At 43.3% G+C, this 14,114-nt stretch overlaps 1 protein-coding gene across 1 annotated transcript in view; it reads right to left on the bottom strand.

Moving 5' to 3' along the window:
• NIBAN1 (niban apoptosis regulator 1) overlaps positions 1-10,426 on the bottom strand; it is a 104,807-nt gene extending 94,381 nt beyond the window's left edge. Inside the window, exons 1-3 of the mRNA XM_027770088.1 lie at positions 10,414-10,426; positions 9,350-9,454; positions 1,128-1,258 (exon numbers count right to left, since the gene is read on the bottom strand). Coding sequence (XP_027625889.1) covers positions 1,128-1,258; positions 9,350-9,454; positions 10,414-10,426 — 249 coding nt within the window. The remainder of the gene's footprint in view (positions 1-1,127; positions 1,259-9,349; positions 9,455-10,413) is intronic.
• Between the last annotated feature and the right edge of the window lie 3,688 nt (positions 10,427-14,114).

Below are 14,114 nucleotides of genomic sequence, written 5' to 3'. Positions count from 1 at the left end.
AAAAAAAAAAAAAAAAAAAAAAACAAAAAAAAAAAACCCTCTCTCTTTTTTTTAAAAAAAAAAAGAGAAGAGAATTTATGTCACTCTGTATTTCACACCCTCCAATGACCACCCATCACACAAACAGCAAAATCAGAACCCTTCTCGTGGCCTGCAGGTCTGCATGGTTGGGTCTCTCCCTGTCTCTGCGTCAGAGCTCACCCGTCCTTGCTCACGTTGCCCTCGGCAGACTGGCCTTCCCTCCACTGCAGGGCCTTTGCACCTGCCGTTCCATCTGCCCGGATGAATCTGCCCACAGGTATTCACCCACAGCCTGCTCGCACTCCCGTCCAGCTTTGCTCAAGCGTCGTCTCCGCGGAGGGCTTTCTCACCCACTCTCTCTGAAAGCAGACTCTTGCCTTACTTTCTTTGTGGCCTGTGTAATGACCTGAGATCTCGCATCCACCTGTTTAATCTATTTCCTGTCTCCTACATTTGAATATAAACTCCAGGAAGGCCGAGAATTGGTTTTATTCTCCAGTTCCTGAAAGATGGCCTAGCACATATTTTTTTAGTTGTGGTGAATTATTATAATGGAACAAAACAGCAAGACTACATTAGGGGATTCAAAGAGAAAGTCCTATTTGCTCTATGACTCAAATAAGGCACTGAAATGATGACTTTTTAAACTGAACTTCACTACCATACATCAAATTCCTGCTACAATGTGGGTAAAACACATACTAAAATTGGAATCGTGCTAGTTTCCTTTTTATATGAATTACTTCATCAACAAGAAATATCATCTAACCTCCATGCAAATAGAGTTTTTTGAGTAAGAAATTATTACAAAGCAGATTTTTTAAAAAGAATTATTTACTTATTTAATTTTGTTATTATTTTTTTTTTCAATTTTGCCAAAGAGAAAGGGGCAGTGAGAAAACAAGCTACCAGGTCCAGGACTCAAACAGTGGTCAGCCATGAGGGAATCCAGTGCCTTAACCACCAGGCCACCTGCCAGCCCCCAGAGCAGGTTTTAAAAAAAAAACAAAAAAAACTGCCATTCCAAATATTGCTCATGTCAGAATCGCGAGCTATAAAGCTTTGTCGAGTGGGAGAAATTCAGAAACCAGAAGTCTGCGGGTTACCTTGGTCTTCAACAACTGCGAGGTGAAGTCTCTGTGCTGCTCCACTTCACTGCGCACGTGGTTACAGAAGGCCACAGAGTACTGACGACTGTAGTGGGGACTGAAGTTTTTGATAGCAGCCTCAGTTTTCCCTGGAGAAACACAAATTCCAATTCTGAAATGTAGCCTTTCTCACAGGACAGACACTATTTTCACAATTCTTCAAACATCTGTCCAGTCTCCCTAACAAATAAAATTGCCAAGAATTTGTTATGAGCCTGTATTGACTAAGAACGTTAATAGCTGACCCTTACCTCTCTCTCCCCTTCCGGTATCATCCTGAGAGACTCCAGGAACCAACCATTTGGTAACTGGTAAAATTCTCCGTCTTACATCAATAACCCATCGCCGTTGCTATAAATTCAATCCTCTCGCAAACCCTTCTGAGACGACTCTTCTGCCTGCCCTATCCATGTGAACTTGCGCTTTATCCCCCTCGACCTCCGGCCACTCAGCTCCTCCCACCCAACGGCAATCCCAGGGGCCACTCAGAACTCCGCACGTGTGCCATTCCACCTTTCTTCAAAGTCCTGAGACTCCACTTCTACAACTGCGATCCACAGTTCTAGATGACCAACAAATTAACAAACCGTTTCCTCTAGCTCTGTATCTACACTACTGGGTTTGCTTTTTGTTTGTTTGTTTTTGTTTTGTTTTGTTTTTGAGAGATTTTTGTCACAGGGTGTGTATGCTCACTGGAGAGACAGAGAGAAAGTGAAAAGTCACTCTCCAGGGGGACTGGCCACACCACAATCCCTTCTCATGTGCACGTACACATATGTGCCCAGTGTGAGTTTAAAGCCACCAGGTCTGGGACTTGAATCATAATTGACCATGTGAGAGTCCAGAGGCTTAACTACCATGCTGGCCTCTATGCTTCTGGGTTTTTTCTTTTTTTCTCTTTCTTTTTAAGAGAGATTTTTTTGCTACAGGGTACGTGCACTTGTCAGAGAGACAGAGAGAGACAGAAAGCGAGAAATCATCCCACTAGTGGGATAGCCACGCTGCAATCCCTCCTCCTCCATTCTCCTCTCAGAATTTCGGGTACACACACTCACATACCCTTTATGACTTTTAAGCCACTAGGTCTGGGATTCGAACCGCAGTTGACTACGTCGGTGTGTGACATAATCATTACACCATCTGCTGGTCCTTATGCGAGAAGGGGGGCTGCTCTGTCCCAGTGACCAGTGACCAGTGACCAGGAGTTACAGCCTGATCTCAGACAGGAGCAAATCCGGCTGAGTGTCAGGAAATGGAGTGAGAGGGAGCCACAGGAAACAGTCGTGCGTTTTTCCAACCTGCGCTTAACTTCGGAGGGGACGGGAGTTACAAAGCAGGGGAGGAGAAGGAGAAATTGAGGAGGAAGGGCCAAGAACTCTTCTGGAGCAGATTAGAAATCCTCACAACCTGTTACAGGTTTAGAAGTGAGTGTAGACGGGAATGCAAGCTTCGATGACTGTGCTGAGACCACAGGATAAGGCATTAGTCTGAGAAAAAAACAACCTGACATAACAGCACAAATATTTTTAAATATGTTTGTATGTTTGTGAACTTGGTATGATCTTGGTTTTTCAAATGTAATATTGCAGTGAAGAGAAATACTGAAATATACTGGCCAAGTTTTGTTTAGAGCTATTTTCATGTAAAAAAAAAAAATTTTTTAAAGATTTTTGCTACAGGGCATGTGTGCTCACTGGAGAGACAGAAACGGCCAGGGGGGGTGGCCACACCGCAATCCCTTCTCCTCCATTCTCCTTCCAGAATTTTGGGCATATACGCACACATGCCCGGCATGAATTTCAAGTCACCAATCCAGGACTCAAACTGCGGTCAGCCGTGTGGGAGTACAATGCCTTAACCACCATGCCAGCTGCTGGACCCTCATGTAAAATCTCAAAGCTAAGAGAATAGTTCTAACCACACAGACTGAGACTGTCAATAGCAGAATCCTGAATCCATAGCCAGCTCCTATGCTTATATTACAGTCATGGCCCCAGACACCCAGTGTCCGAGCACTCTGTGTATGAACGAGCTTCAGAAAGTTCATGGGAAAGTGGAATTAAAGTATGAGTTTATTCTGGGGGAAAAAATCAAACCCATATGCTTTTTTTCATAATAAGAGCTTTCCACAAACTTTTTGAAGACTCTCCCATATGGAGAATATTGCTTTAACTCTAGCAATTAGGCTTCATATTACACATGAAGTAAAGAATTCTTTCATATTCCTTTAATAAAATGACATTTACTGGTCGTATTTATGGGTTTTAATAATTATTACTTGCAAGGTCCTTTGAGATCCACCAATAGTAGATTCTGTAGAAATGCAAATAAAAGCTCCAGTAATTCAAATCGGGCATGCTTTTGCTCGCTCTGAGTTTATGGTATTACTCTTAATCACTATTTACATAATACTTTAATACAGTCAAGCTTTATAACTATCTAATTGGTTATTGCATTATTAGCTTTCATATAGGACATAAGTAATAAAATTCCATGTCCTTGTCTATAATTTTCTTACACAGGACTGGGACGTCTTTGAGAATTCCCACAATGAGAATGTGTCTCACTTTATGGAAACATAGCTGATTAATGAAAATTGCCCTTTAGGTCCAAGTAACCATTGTTGGTCTCTCAGAAGAGCAGCCAGTTAATTTCCGATGCTAATTTTTGCACTCTTGCAAGTACTTGGATCGAAATGAAAGGCGGTGGATGTCATTTTACGATGGGCTCTACAAAGCTTTGGAAGCTAATATTTGGCCACTTCACCAAACCCCCACACCCCAGGGACGCTCTGCTTCTACCGACGTGCCACCACTGTGATGCCACCACTCCAACGTGTGGAAAAAGGCTGCTGTGATCGGAACATCTACGGCGGGTACCATGGACGCAGCTGCCGGTGGCATTTATGAAGAAGGGACAACAGCTTCCTTCGGTAATTAACCTGGTGACTAGTTCAAAATGGGAATAAACAGCTAGCGACGACACAAGTGCTAGGAGGAAAAGAACCTAAGGCTAGTCACCCGTATCTGGGTTTTATCACATGTACCCTCAAAAGCTCAGCACTCGTTTCACCCCTTCTCCCCTACTCCCAAGTAAACCCAAATAGAGGAGCACCCAATGTAGGGGCCTTGAGAGCCACAGTGAAGTCTGGTGTTGGGGCCACATACTGTAGTTAGAAAGACGGACTCCATGGGGCCAGCAAGCAGTAGGGTGGATAAAGTGTTGCACTCCCACATGGCCGATTGCGTGTGTGAGTCCTGAACCCGGCGGCTCACTTTCTCTCTCTGGTGAGCGCACATGCCCTATAGCAAATATAATAATAATAATAATAATACATTAAATGAAATAAATATTTTTAAAAAAGGAAAGACAGACTAACTCCAGAGTCAAATCGACCTGGGTTTGAGTCTCCTCTCTGCCATTTATAGTTGTGGGTGCTCATGTGAGTCCTTTTTTCTTTCTGTTCACATGTAAAATGAAGACAGGAGTATGAGTTTATTCTGGGGGAAAAAATCAAACCCATATGCTTTTTTTCATAATAAGAGCTTTCCACAAACTTTTTGAAGACTCTCCCATATGGAGAATATTGCTTTAACTCTAGCAATTAGGCTTCATATTACACATGAAGTAAAGAATTCTTTCATATTCCTTTAATAAAATGACATTTACTGGTCGTATTTATGGGTTTTAATAATTATTACTTGCAAGGTCCTTTGAGATCCACCAATAGTAGATTCTGTAGAAATGCAAATAAAAGCTCCAGTAATTCAAATCGGGCATGCTTTTGCTCGCTCTGAGTTTATGGTATTACTCTTAATCACTATTTACATAATACTTTAATACAGTCAAGCTTTATAACTATCTAATTGGTTATTGCATTATTAGCTTTCATATAGGACATAAGTAATAAAATTCCATGTCCTTGTCTATAATTTTCTTACACAGGACTGGGACGTCTTTGAGAATTCCCACAATGAGAATGTGTCTCACTTTATGGAAACATAGCTGATTAATGAAAATTGCCCTTTAGGTCCAAGTAACCATTGTTGGTCTCTCAGAAGAGCAGCCAGTTAATTTCCGATGCTAATTTTTGCACTCTTGCAAGTACTTGGATCGAAATGAAAGGCGGTGGATGTCATTTTACGATGGGCTCTACAAAGCTTTGGAAGCTAATATTTGGCCACTTCACCAAACCCCCACACCCCAGGGACGCTCTGCTTCTACCGACGTGCCACCACTGTGATGCCACCACTCCAACGTGTGGAAAAAGGCTGCTGTGATCGGAACATCTACGGCGGGTACCATGGACGCAGCTGCCGGTGGCATTTATGAAGAAGGGACAACAGCTTCCTTCGGTAATTAACCTGGTGACTAGTTCAAAATGGGAATAAACAGCTAGCGACGACACAAGTGCTAGGAGGAAAAGAACCTAAGGCTAGTCACCCGTATCTGGGTTTTATCACATGTACCCTCAAAAGCTCAGCACTCGTTTCACCCCTTCTCCCCTACTCCCAAGTAAACCCAAATAGAGGAGCACCCAATGTAGGGGCCTTGAGAGCCACAGTGAAGTCTGGTGTTGGGGCCACATACTGTAGTTAGAAAGACGGACTCCATGGGGCCAGCAAGCAGTAGGGTGGATAAAGTGTTGCACTCCCACATGGCCGATTGCGTGTGTGAGTCCTGAACCCGGCGGCTCACTTTCTCTCTCTGGTGAGCGCACATGCCCTATAGCAAATATAATAATAATAATAATAATACATTAAATGAAATAAATATTTTTAAAAAAGGAAAGACAGACTAACTCCAGAGTCAAATCGACCTGGGTTTGAGTCTCCTCTCTGCCATTTATAGTTGTGGGTGCTCATGTGAGTCCTTTTTTCTTTCTGTTCACATGTAAAATGAAGACAGGAGCAGCAACCTCACAGGGTCACTATAATGAATGCGTGAAAGGACGCAGCGAACTCCCAGCCCTGTAGCTGGCACACGGAGAGTGGTCTGCAAGCGACAGACACTAAAACGATGATGACAATGAATGATAAGGGAGCCCCTCAGCCATACAGTAGAAGGACTGTAGCCCAGCTAAAGAATCAAGAAGAAGCCACAAGCCAGGCTGTCTAGTGTAACCCTTTTTTTTAACTTAATTATTTTATTTATGTGAGAGAGAGAGAGAGACCCTCAGCAGGGTCCCATCATGCCACGATCCCCTTTCCCAGCTCCTCAGGATCTGGGGCATGAGCATGCCCGACATGGTTTTCAAGGCAATCCAGGGATCCAACCCCTTGGCTGGCTCTGTGGCTTCCAGCACTGCGGTCTACTCTGCTACTGACTGTGTCTCCTGAACCTCTACTGTAATTCCTGAACTGGGGCCACTGTGCCCGCTGCACACACAACACCCACTGCAGGCTCGAAATACACATACCGACATTCCCCCAGATGTTTCTGCAGGAGAGGCTTCAGTGCATCCCAACGTCAGCATTAAAGAGCTAGCCCCCCAAAACAGCATAAGTTAGGGTCAGCCAAGTCGTGCGGTAGTTAAGGCAGCTGGATCCCACACGGCTTACTGCATGATTCAAGTCTCAGATCTGGCAGCTTTAAAAACACACCAAGCATGCATGTACATGCATGCATGCCCAAAGTCCCAAGAGGAGAACGGAGAAGGGACCGTGGCCTGGCCATCCCCTTAGGGGATGATTTCTCGCTTTCCCTCTTTCTCTCTGTGTGTTTCTCTCTAGCAAGCACACATGCCCTATATAGCATATAAAGAAATAAGTAAATAAATAAATAAATAAATGAATAAATTTAGTGGGGACGTTACATTGAGTCTCTCTCTTTGAACCTCAGTTTTCTCGCCTGTCGAATGAGGATAAGAAGATACTCATCTCCCAGGGCTCTGTAAGGGTAAATGAAATACTTGCAGATAAAACAGTGGACACTGGAACATGCTAGATACCCATTAGTCGATCAATAAACTGTGACTCTTACTTAATATTCCACCATGAAAACATTCACGTAAGTGGGTCAGTCCACAGGCACCACATAAGATAACCTCAGTTGGGGGACCAGCAGATGGCATAATGGTTACATCGCTTGAACCACATAGTCAACCGCAGTTCGAGTCCCAGACTGGAAGCTTAAAACTCACACAGGGCACATGTGTATGTGTGCCCCAAATCCCAAGAGGAGAATGGAGGAGTAGGGACTGCAGTGTGGCCATTCCCCCTGGGGAGGTGATTTCTTGTTTCCTATCTCTGTCTCTCCAGCGAGCGGATGTACACCACAGCAAAAAAAATCTCTCCCTAAAAAAAAATATAAAATAAAAAGTAACTTCAGTTGGAACTTGCTTGTTTTCCACAGTTTTCAAGATTCTTGAGCACTGATTTTCCTTCATTTGCCTGTCTCCATATTTAGTGTCAAATTTCTTTTCCTTCCTTTCTGTCTGGCGGCAGCCATCAGGTAAACCAACACGGGGGCGTACAAGTACATCCAGGAGCTGTGGCGGAAGCAGCAGTCCTACGTGATGCGCTTTCTCCTGCGGGTCCGCTGCTGGCAGTTCCGCCAGCTCTAGGCCTGCACCGGCCCCGCCCCACCCGGCCGGATAAAGAGCGCAGACTAGGCTACAAGGCGAGGCAGGATTCCTGTGCAGGGTGGAAGCTGCAAACGCCCAGTCCGCAAGGGTGCAGCCTATGGCAAGCCTGTCCATCACGGTGTTAACCAGCTCAAGTTTGCCCAAGCCTCCAGTCTGTTGCAGAGGAGCGAGCTGGACGCCACTGTGGGGCTCTGAGAGTCCTGAACTCTTACTGAGTGGGTGAAGATGCCACATACAAACTCTTGGAGGTTATCCTCATTGATCCATTCCATAAAGCTATCAGAAGAAACTCTGACACCAGTGGATCACAAGCCAGGCCACAAGCACAGGGAGATGCGTGGGTTGACATCGGCAGGCCGCAAGAGCAGAGGCCTTGGAAAGGGCACAAGTTCCACCACACTGTTGGTGGCTCTCGCCTGTGCAGCTCAGAGAGGGTGCAATACTCTCCAGCTCCACCGTCACCGCTGATCTAAGAAATGTTTGTAAAATTCATATCTAGTAAACAATTTAGGACAGTCAAAAAAATGTTTTTTTCCTTAATTGTTTATAAAATACAGTGCCAAGTCCTCCACTGAAAGGATGTTACTCAGGAGTAAAAAGATGGAAACAAGGGCCAGCCCCATAGCGCAGCAGTGCTGGGCACAGAGAGCTGGGTCCCACGTGGCACCCACGTCCTGGCCCTGGCGGCTGGAGACACACACTAAGCAAGTGTGCAGCCTGAAGGGAAGGGGAAGTGGAGGAGGGGGGCTGCGGTGTGATCGTGCCCCTTTCACACACACTCTCTCTCTCTCTCTCTGACAAACACACATGCCCTCCAGCAATAAAAACAAACGAATATAAAAAATAAAAATAAATTTTAAAAAAGAGAGAGACTGAAGCCAATGGGAGGGCTCCTCCACACTTCGGTGTATCAGCATTCGGGGCACAGGCGCGTTTCTTCTGATCCCACTCGATGATCACCACTCGCGCTGGGCGCCACGCTGGTGCAATTCCCCCGCCCAGACTGCTTATCACGCCCTTCGGGGCTCACCGAAGTCAACAGAAGCCTCTCTGCCCGCTCTGTCCACATCACTTAGCTTCGGTCTAATTCTGTTACAATATGAGAAGCACCCACTGGCCCTCTCCCAGCCATGTAATCTCTACGGGCTCGTTCGCCTCCTCCCCCACTCCCGTGTGCGACCATCAGATCCTGTCACTGCTAGTGCCACAGCATTTCGTATACATACGTATTAGGTCACTGGGAAAGCCAGAATGTGTTTTTCTGTGCAAAAATGCATCGTGACTTTCGCAATGACTGTGTGTGTGTGTGTGTGTGTGTGTGTGTGTGTATGTGTGTGTATACTTTTATTATCTCTCAACAACATTGTAAAAGTCCCTCTATCTGCCCTACCTCAGCACTCCAGAAGAGCAAGACAACTTTACTAGCAAAACAGAAACGGAAAAGTAAAAACCAGCACGAGAGGAGTGGGATCGTGGCTGATGCCCAGATCCCGAAGGTTTATTGCCTGGTGTGCACCAGAGGCAGATTCTGGGAAGCGGTCAGAGTCCAGGGCTCATGGGATGGAACAGGAGAGCCTAGTTCCAAGCTGGGCACCTTGGATCCACTCCAGAAAGCTGGTAGAAGCAGCCAAGTTGTGAGAATGCGGAGTGTCTTTCAGAACCAACTCTTGGCACTGATGCTGCAGGTTGCAAATCCCTTCTGCCGAGGACAGGCAGAAATGGTTTCGGATTTAGGATTTTCTTGAAGTTTGGAATATTTTCATAAACATAATGAGAACTGTCTTGGAGACAGAACCCAGGTCTAAACACAAAATTCATCATATACATACACCATATACACATAGCCTGAGTGCAATTTTTATGCAATATTTTGCATTACAGCATTTTGACTGCAACCCACCATATGAGGTCAGATGTGGAATTTTACACTGTGGCATCAGGTCTTTGCTCAAAATTTTTAAGATTTTGGAGCATTTCGGATTTTCAGAATAGAAAAACTCAACCTGTATTAGAGAACCCTTTTAAAGGTCTTAAGAGGGTCAGCCTGGTGGTTAAGATGGCTGGATCCCGCACTGCTGACCACCAGTTCAAGTCCCAGACCTGGCAGCTTGAGAAACACACCGAGTGTACGTGCATGCATGCTCAAAATTCCAAAACGAGGAGATATGGAGGAGAAATTATTGCAGTGTGACCATGCCCCACAGGGAGAGAGTGCTCTCTCTTTCTCTCTCTTTCTCTCTCTCTCTTTCTCTCTCTCTCTTTCTCCAGTGAGCACATGCACCCTCTGGGAAATTTTTTCAAAAGAAAGCCATAAGCAGCACAACTCTTTAGTAGCAGAAGCACAGTTTCCTGAGTCCTGGCCTCCCAAGTTGCACTGAACACATTGCTGCTAGACCATGTTGCTACCTTCAAAATTACCTTCAGGGGCTCCCTACTGCCTGGGTAGTAACTCCTCAGCTTAGCACCAAAGGCCTGGGATCTGGACCAACTGTCTCTGTTTCCCACCTCTCCCACCCAAGTTACCCCTGGCCCTGTGCATCCATGCCTTCTCTCCTTTCTCACCCACAGTTCTCTGCCAGCCACTATCAGACCCTTCAAGCCCAGATAAATCCCAACCCAAGATGATTTTCTGATCTCCCCAGGTGGAAACAATCTCACCTTCTTTTGCCATTTTCCGAAAACTGTACCACTTTTCCTACAGCTGTTTAAATAGAGCTTATCTCTCCTCCAAGGGTATAATGTATTTATATACTCAGTAAATATTTGTTGAATGAATTAAGGAATGACTGGGTAAATATTCAAGAGTAAAGCAAATTATAATGCATTGTAATGAAACAAACGCCAATGCCCCAGTAAAGGAGAGTGGTTCAGTTTTCATCTTAAGCATATATTATTAAAAAAAACTCAAGATTCTTAAAGCTCAACTCATATTTGTTTACAAAAAAGTCACTCCGACAGGTTGATTCCTTTTGAATTTTAAAATTAATTTTGTCCATGAAATTATGTGTGGGAAATTATTTACAAATAAAATCTTTTTCCTAGTTTGTTAGTTTATTTATTTATTTATTGACCAAATCTGGAAACACAGGAAGTATACACAGGTTTAGGTAAAACTTATATGAAGTCTAAAGAACTTGAAGGTTTGTATAGTTTCTCACTTTATAAGAGTCTTTTACTTTTTTTCATATACACATACACACACACACACACACACACACACACACACACACATATATATGTGTATTTAGTTTTTGCTATAGGGCACGTGCACTGGCCAGACAGAGACAGAACTAGTGAGAGGGAAAGTGAGAAATCACCCCCAGGGGGATGGCTGTGCTGCAATCCCTTTTCTCCATTCTCCTCCTGGGATTTTGGGCGCTCACGCACATGCACCTAGCATGAGTCTCAAGTTGCTGGATCCAGGACTCAAACCATGGAGTCAGCCATGTGGGAGTCCATTGCCTTAACTTCCACACCACCTGCTGGCCCTAGATAAGTATTTTAAAATCAGTTCCCAGCCTGAAGCAACTTAGCTCAAATCTCTTGTTTATCAACAGTCTTTGCTGAAAGATATTATTTACATTAAATTATTTCTAGTTTCCTTACTATTCAAAGTATCTTTATAACCATGATATAGTCTAAAATCTTCTCTATACTATGCAAATTGCTCCCTATTTCAATTACTTTTGGAAAAATAGCTCTAAAGTACAAAAAAGAGGAAAAAAAAACCCTACTGCTATATTTCCTATCAATCATATATATAAATACACACACACGACAGAGAGATAAAGAGGGAGAAAATACCTCCCAATGGATGTGATTGTGCCACAGTTCTTTCTCTTCCATTTCCCCATCCTTCAAGATTTCGGGCACGCACACACCTATCATGTCTTTCAAGCCACTGGGACCAGGATTCAAATTGCAGCCAGCCATGTGGGGTCCTCCTTCGTCAACCACTAGTCCATTGAACTGGCCCTAATGCTTTCTATTATTTTTAAAAATAGTTAACATTTTATATTCTATATCCAGTTTTATTTACTTAATATTTCATCTTTGGTTTTCCTATGGCATTACAAAAAAAAATCATGATTTTTTTTTCACATGTTACATTTTTATTGTTACTGTGTAGGAGAAAAATACAGAAATTTTTTAAAAATAAACTTATGTTGGGGCCAGCAGGTGGCGTGGTGGTTAAGGGCACTGGACTCCTACATGGCCTACCGTGGTTCAAATCCCAGACCCGGTGGCTTGCTTTCTCGCTTTCTCTCTCTCTCTCTCTGGAAACATTTAAATAATAATAATAAATTAAATTAAAATAATTATTTAAAAATCAATAATAAATTTACGTTGACAAAAAGGCTATATCCTGGGAACTGCAGCAAATCCACCTGTGAAGGGAAGTTTAAACAGGCCTTTTGCACAGTTTATTTGAAACAGTTGAGATTTCAAGTGAAAGTTATTTTGGGGGGAAACATGACAAACAGCTCTTAAAAGTAAAATATTTTACTATGTACAAAATAAAGTACAATATGTTCTCTTATTTCTGTCCCCCAGAGCTTCCCAAATTATAAAAGTTTAAAAGTTTTAATGAATTATAACATCAGTTACAGTCTCGGGTTGCTAAGCACCTTCACTGTACACCTTAGGGTAGAGAAATCAGAAATCCCAATTCGCAACCCAGAGGTGCAAAAATCTAATTACATAGAATAATGCCCAAGGACTCTTTCTTCTAGTAAATGCCTTAGAGAATGGGGATAAATTGGATTCTCCATAATTGAACTAAAGAGGGTGGGGAGTGTTTTTAAAGCACATTTATTATTGGTGCTCCAGAGGCAGGTATTTGAACAGACTTCCCTAGGAAAAGGCAAAATGATTCATGGGCAGCCTTGATCCTGTAACCTGCCCTGCAGGAACTCTGCCGTGAATTCAAAATAAGAGACATATAAACCAACTTCAGTTCTCTGTGATTTATTCTGGACATTAAACTACAAAGAGAAACACAGAACACATACGCTCCCAAGAGCTTCTATTAACTATACCAAAGTCGTGCCAGGGTCCAGCAGGGGCTTGGAAAGCATTGGAGAGAAAGCAGGAGTCCTCGGGAACGAACAACACAACACGGGTTTCTGGTTCCCAAAACCCTGAGCAGAGCTTAGAGAGGCCTTGCCCTTTGAAACCCTGTGCTCACAGCAAGCCCAAGACCTTGAATATAATCACAAAGTTTAGCCCCTCAAGGGAACTTACAAATGCTACATACGAGAGCAGGCACTGGCTTCAGTGAGTAAGCAGAAGTAGGGAAAAAAATATTTGGGGGGCCAGTAGGTGGCATGGTGGTTAAGGCACTGAATTTCCAATGGCTGACTGCAGTTCAAGTCCCTAACTTGGTGGTTTGCTTTTTCACTTTCCTTCTCTCTCTGGTCAAACTTTTAATAATAATAATAAATAAAATTACATATATAAGTCTAAAAAAACCCACAAATCAGATTGGATAAAAAGCAAGATAATTACATGCTGTTTCTAAGATGTATACTATAAATATGAAAATACCAATAAAGGATCTCTCCAAAAACAAATGTACTTAAAAACAATTATTTCCTACAAGTGAGCACAGTCCCTGACATAAATGAAGGTTCTGTCTGCACTACACCTTCTTTAATAGCTGGAGGGCACATGTATGCAAGAGAAAGGGGGGGGGAGAGAAAGAGAAAGAAAGAGAAGCACCCTTCACGTGACCTCATCATAGCATGATCTTCTTTCCCCAGTCCTCCAGCTTCTCAGGAGAACAGGCACCCACTGCCATGCCTGTGTGTCTCATGGTCAACCTTACGGCCTCCTGCCTTGCAGGACACTTGCATTCCCTATGCCCACAGTGGCTGGGCCTGAGCTACGTATTGTAACAATACCTTCACAGGATATCGTAAGCAACGGAAATGGGGTAATACATTAACAGAGGAAAGAATACTACCATTTTATAAGTTACAGTTCCCACCATCTTATTCTACAGAAATATGAAAACTCCATTCTGTTTTTATTCCAGAAAACAGCTTTCTAGAACTGTAAGGCTTTACGTCTGGCCTCCTCTTCTTCAGGAGGGATAAGCCTAATGGCATTGTTGGATAAAATATATATGCATACATGTCTTTAGCTGTAATTAGAAGGAAGGAAGACTGAATTTTCTTCCATTTCATTTGAAAAAAGTGCTTGGAAATTTTCAAGAGTATTTTGCCATTACCTCCCAGCATGTCTGCAATTTTCTCATGACTCATCTGATGAGAATGCATCTTATTTTGCCATTTCTCTAGTGTCCCTCAAGAAAATCAAAGATCTTTTTTTCTTTACAGAAAATGAGAGGAAAGAGT

Source organism: Tupaia chinensis, unplaced genomic scaffold (assembly GCF_000334495.1).
Source record: "Tupaia chinensis unplaced genomic scaffold, TupChi_1.0 Scaffold000112_1, whole genome shotgun sequence".
NCBI classification, from domain to species: Eukaryota; Metazoa; Chordata; class Mammalia; order Scandentia; family Tupaiidae; genus Tupaia; species Tupaia belangeri.
The sequence above is the reverse complement of the archived record's forward strand: the minus strand, read 5'-3'. Positions and strand labels throughout refer to the sequence as shown.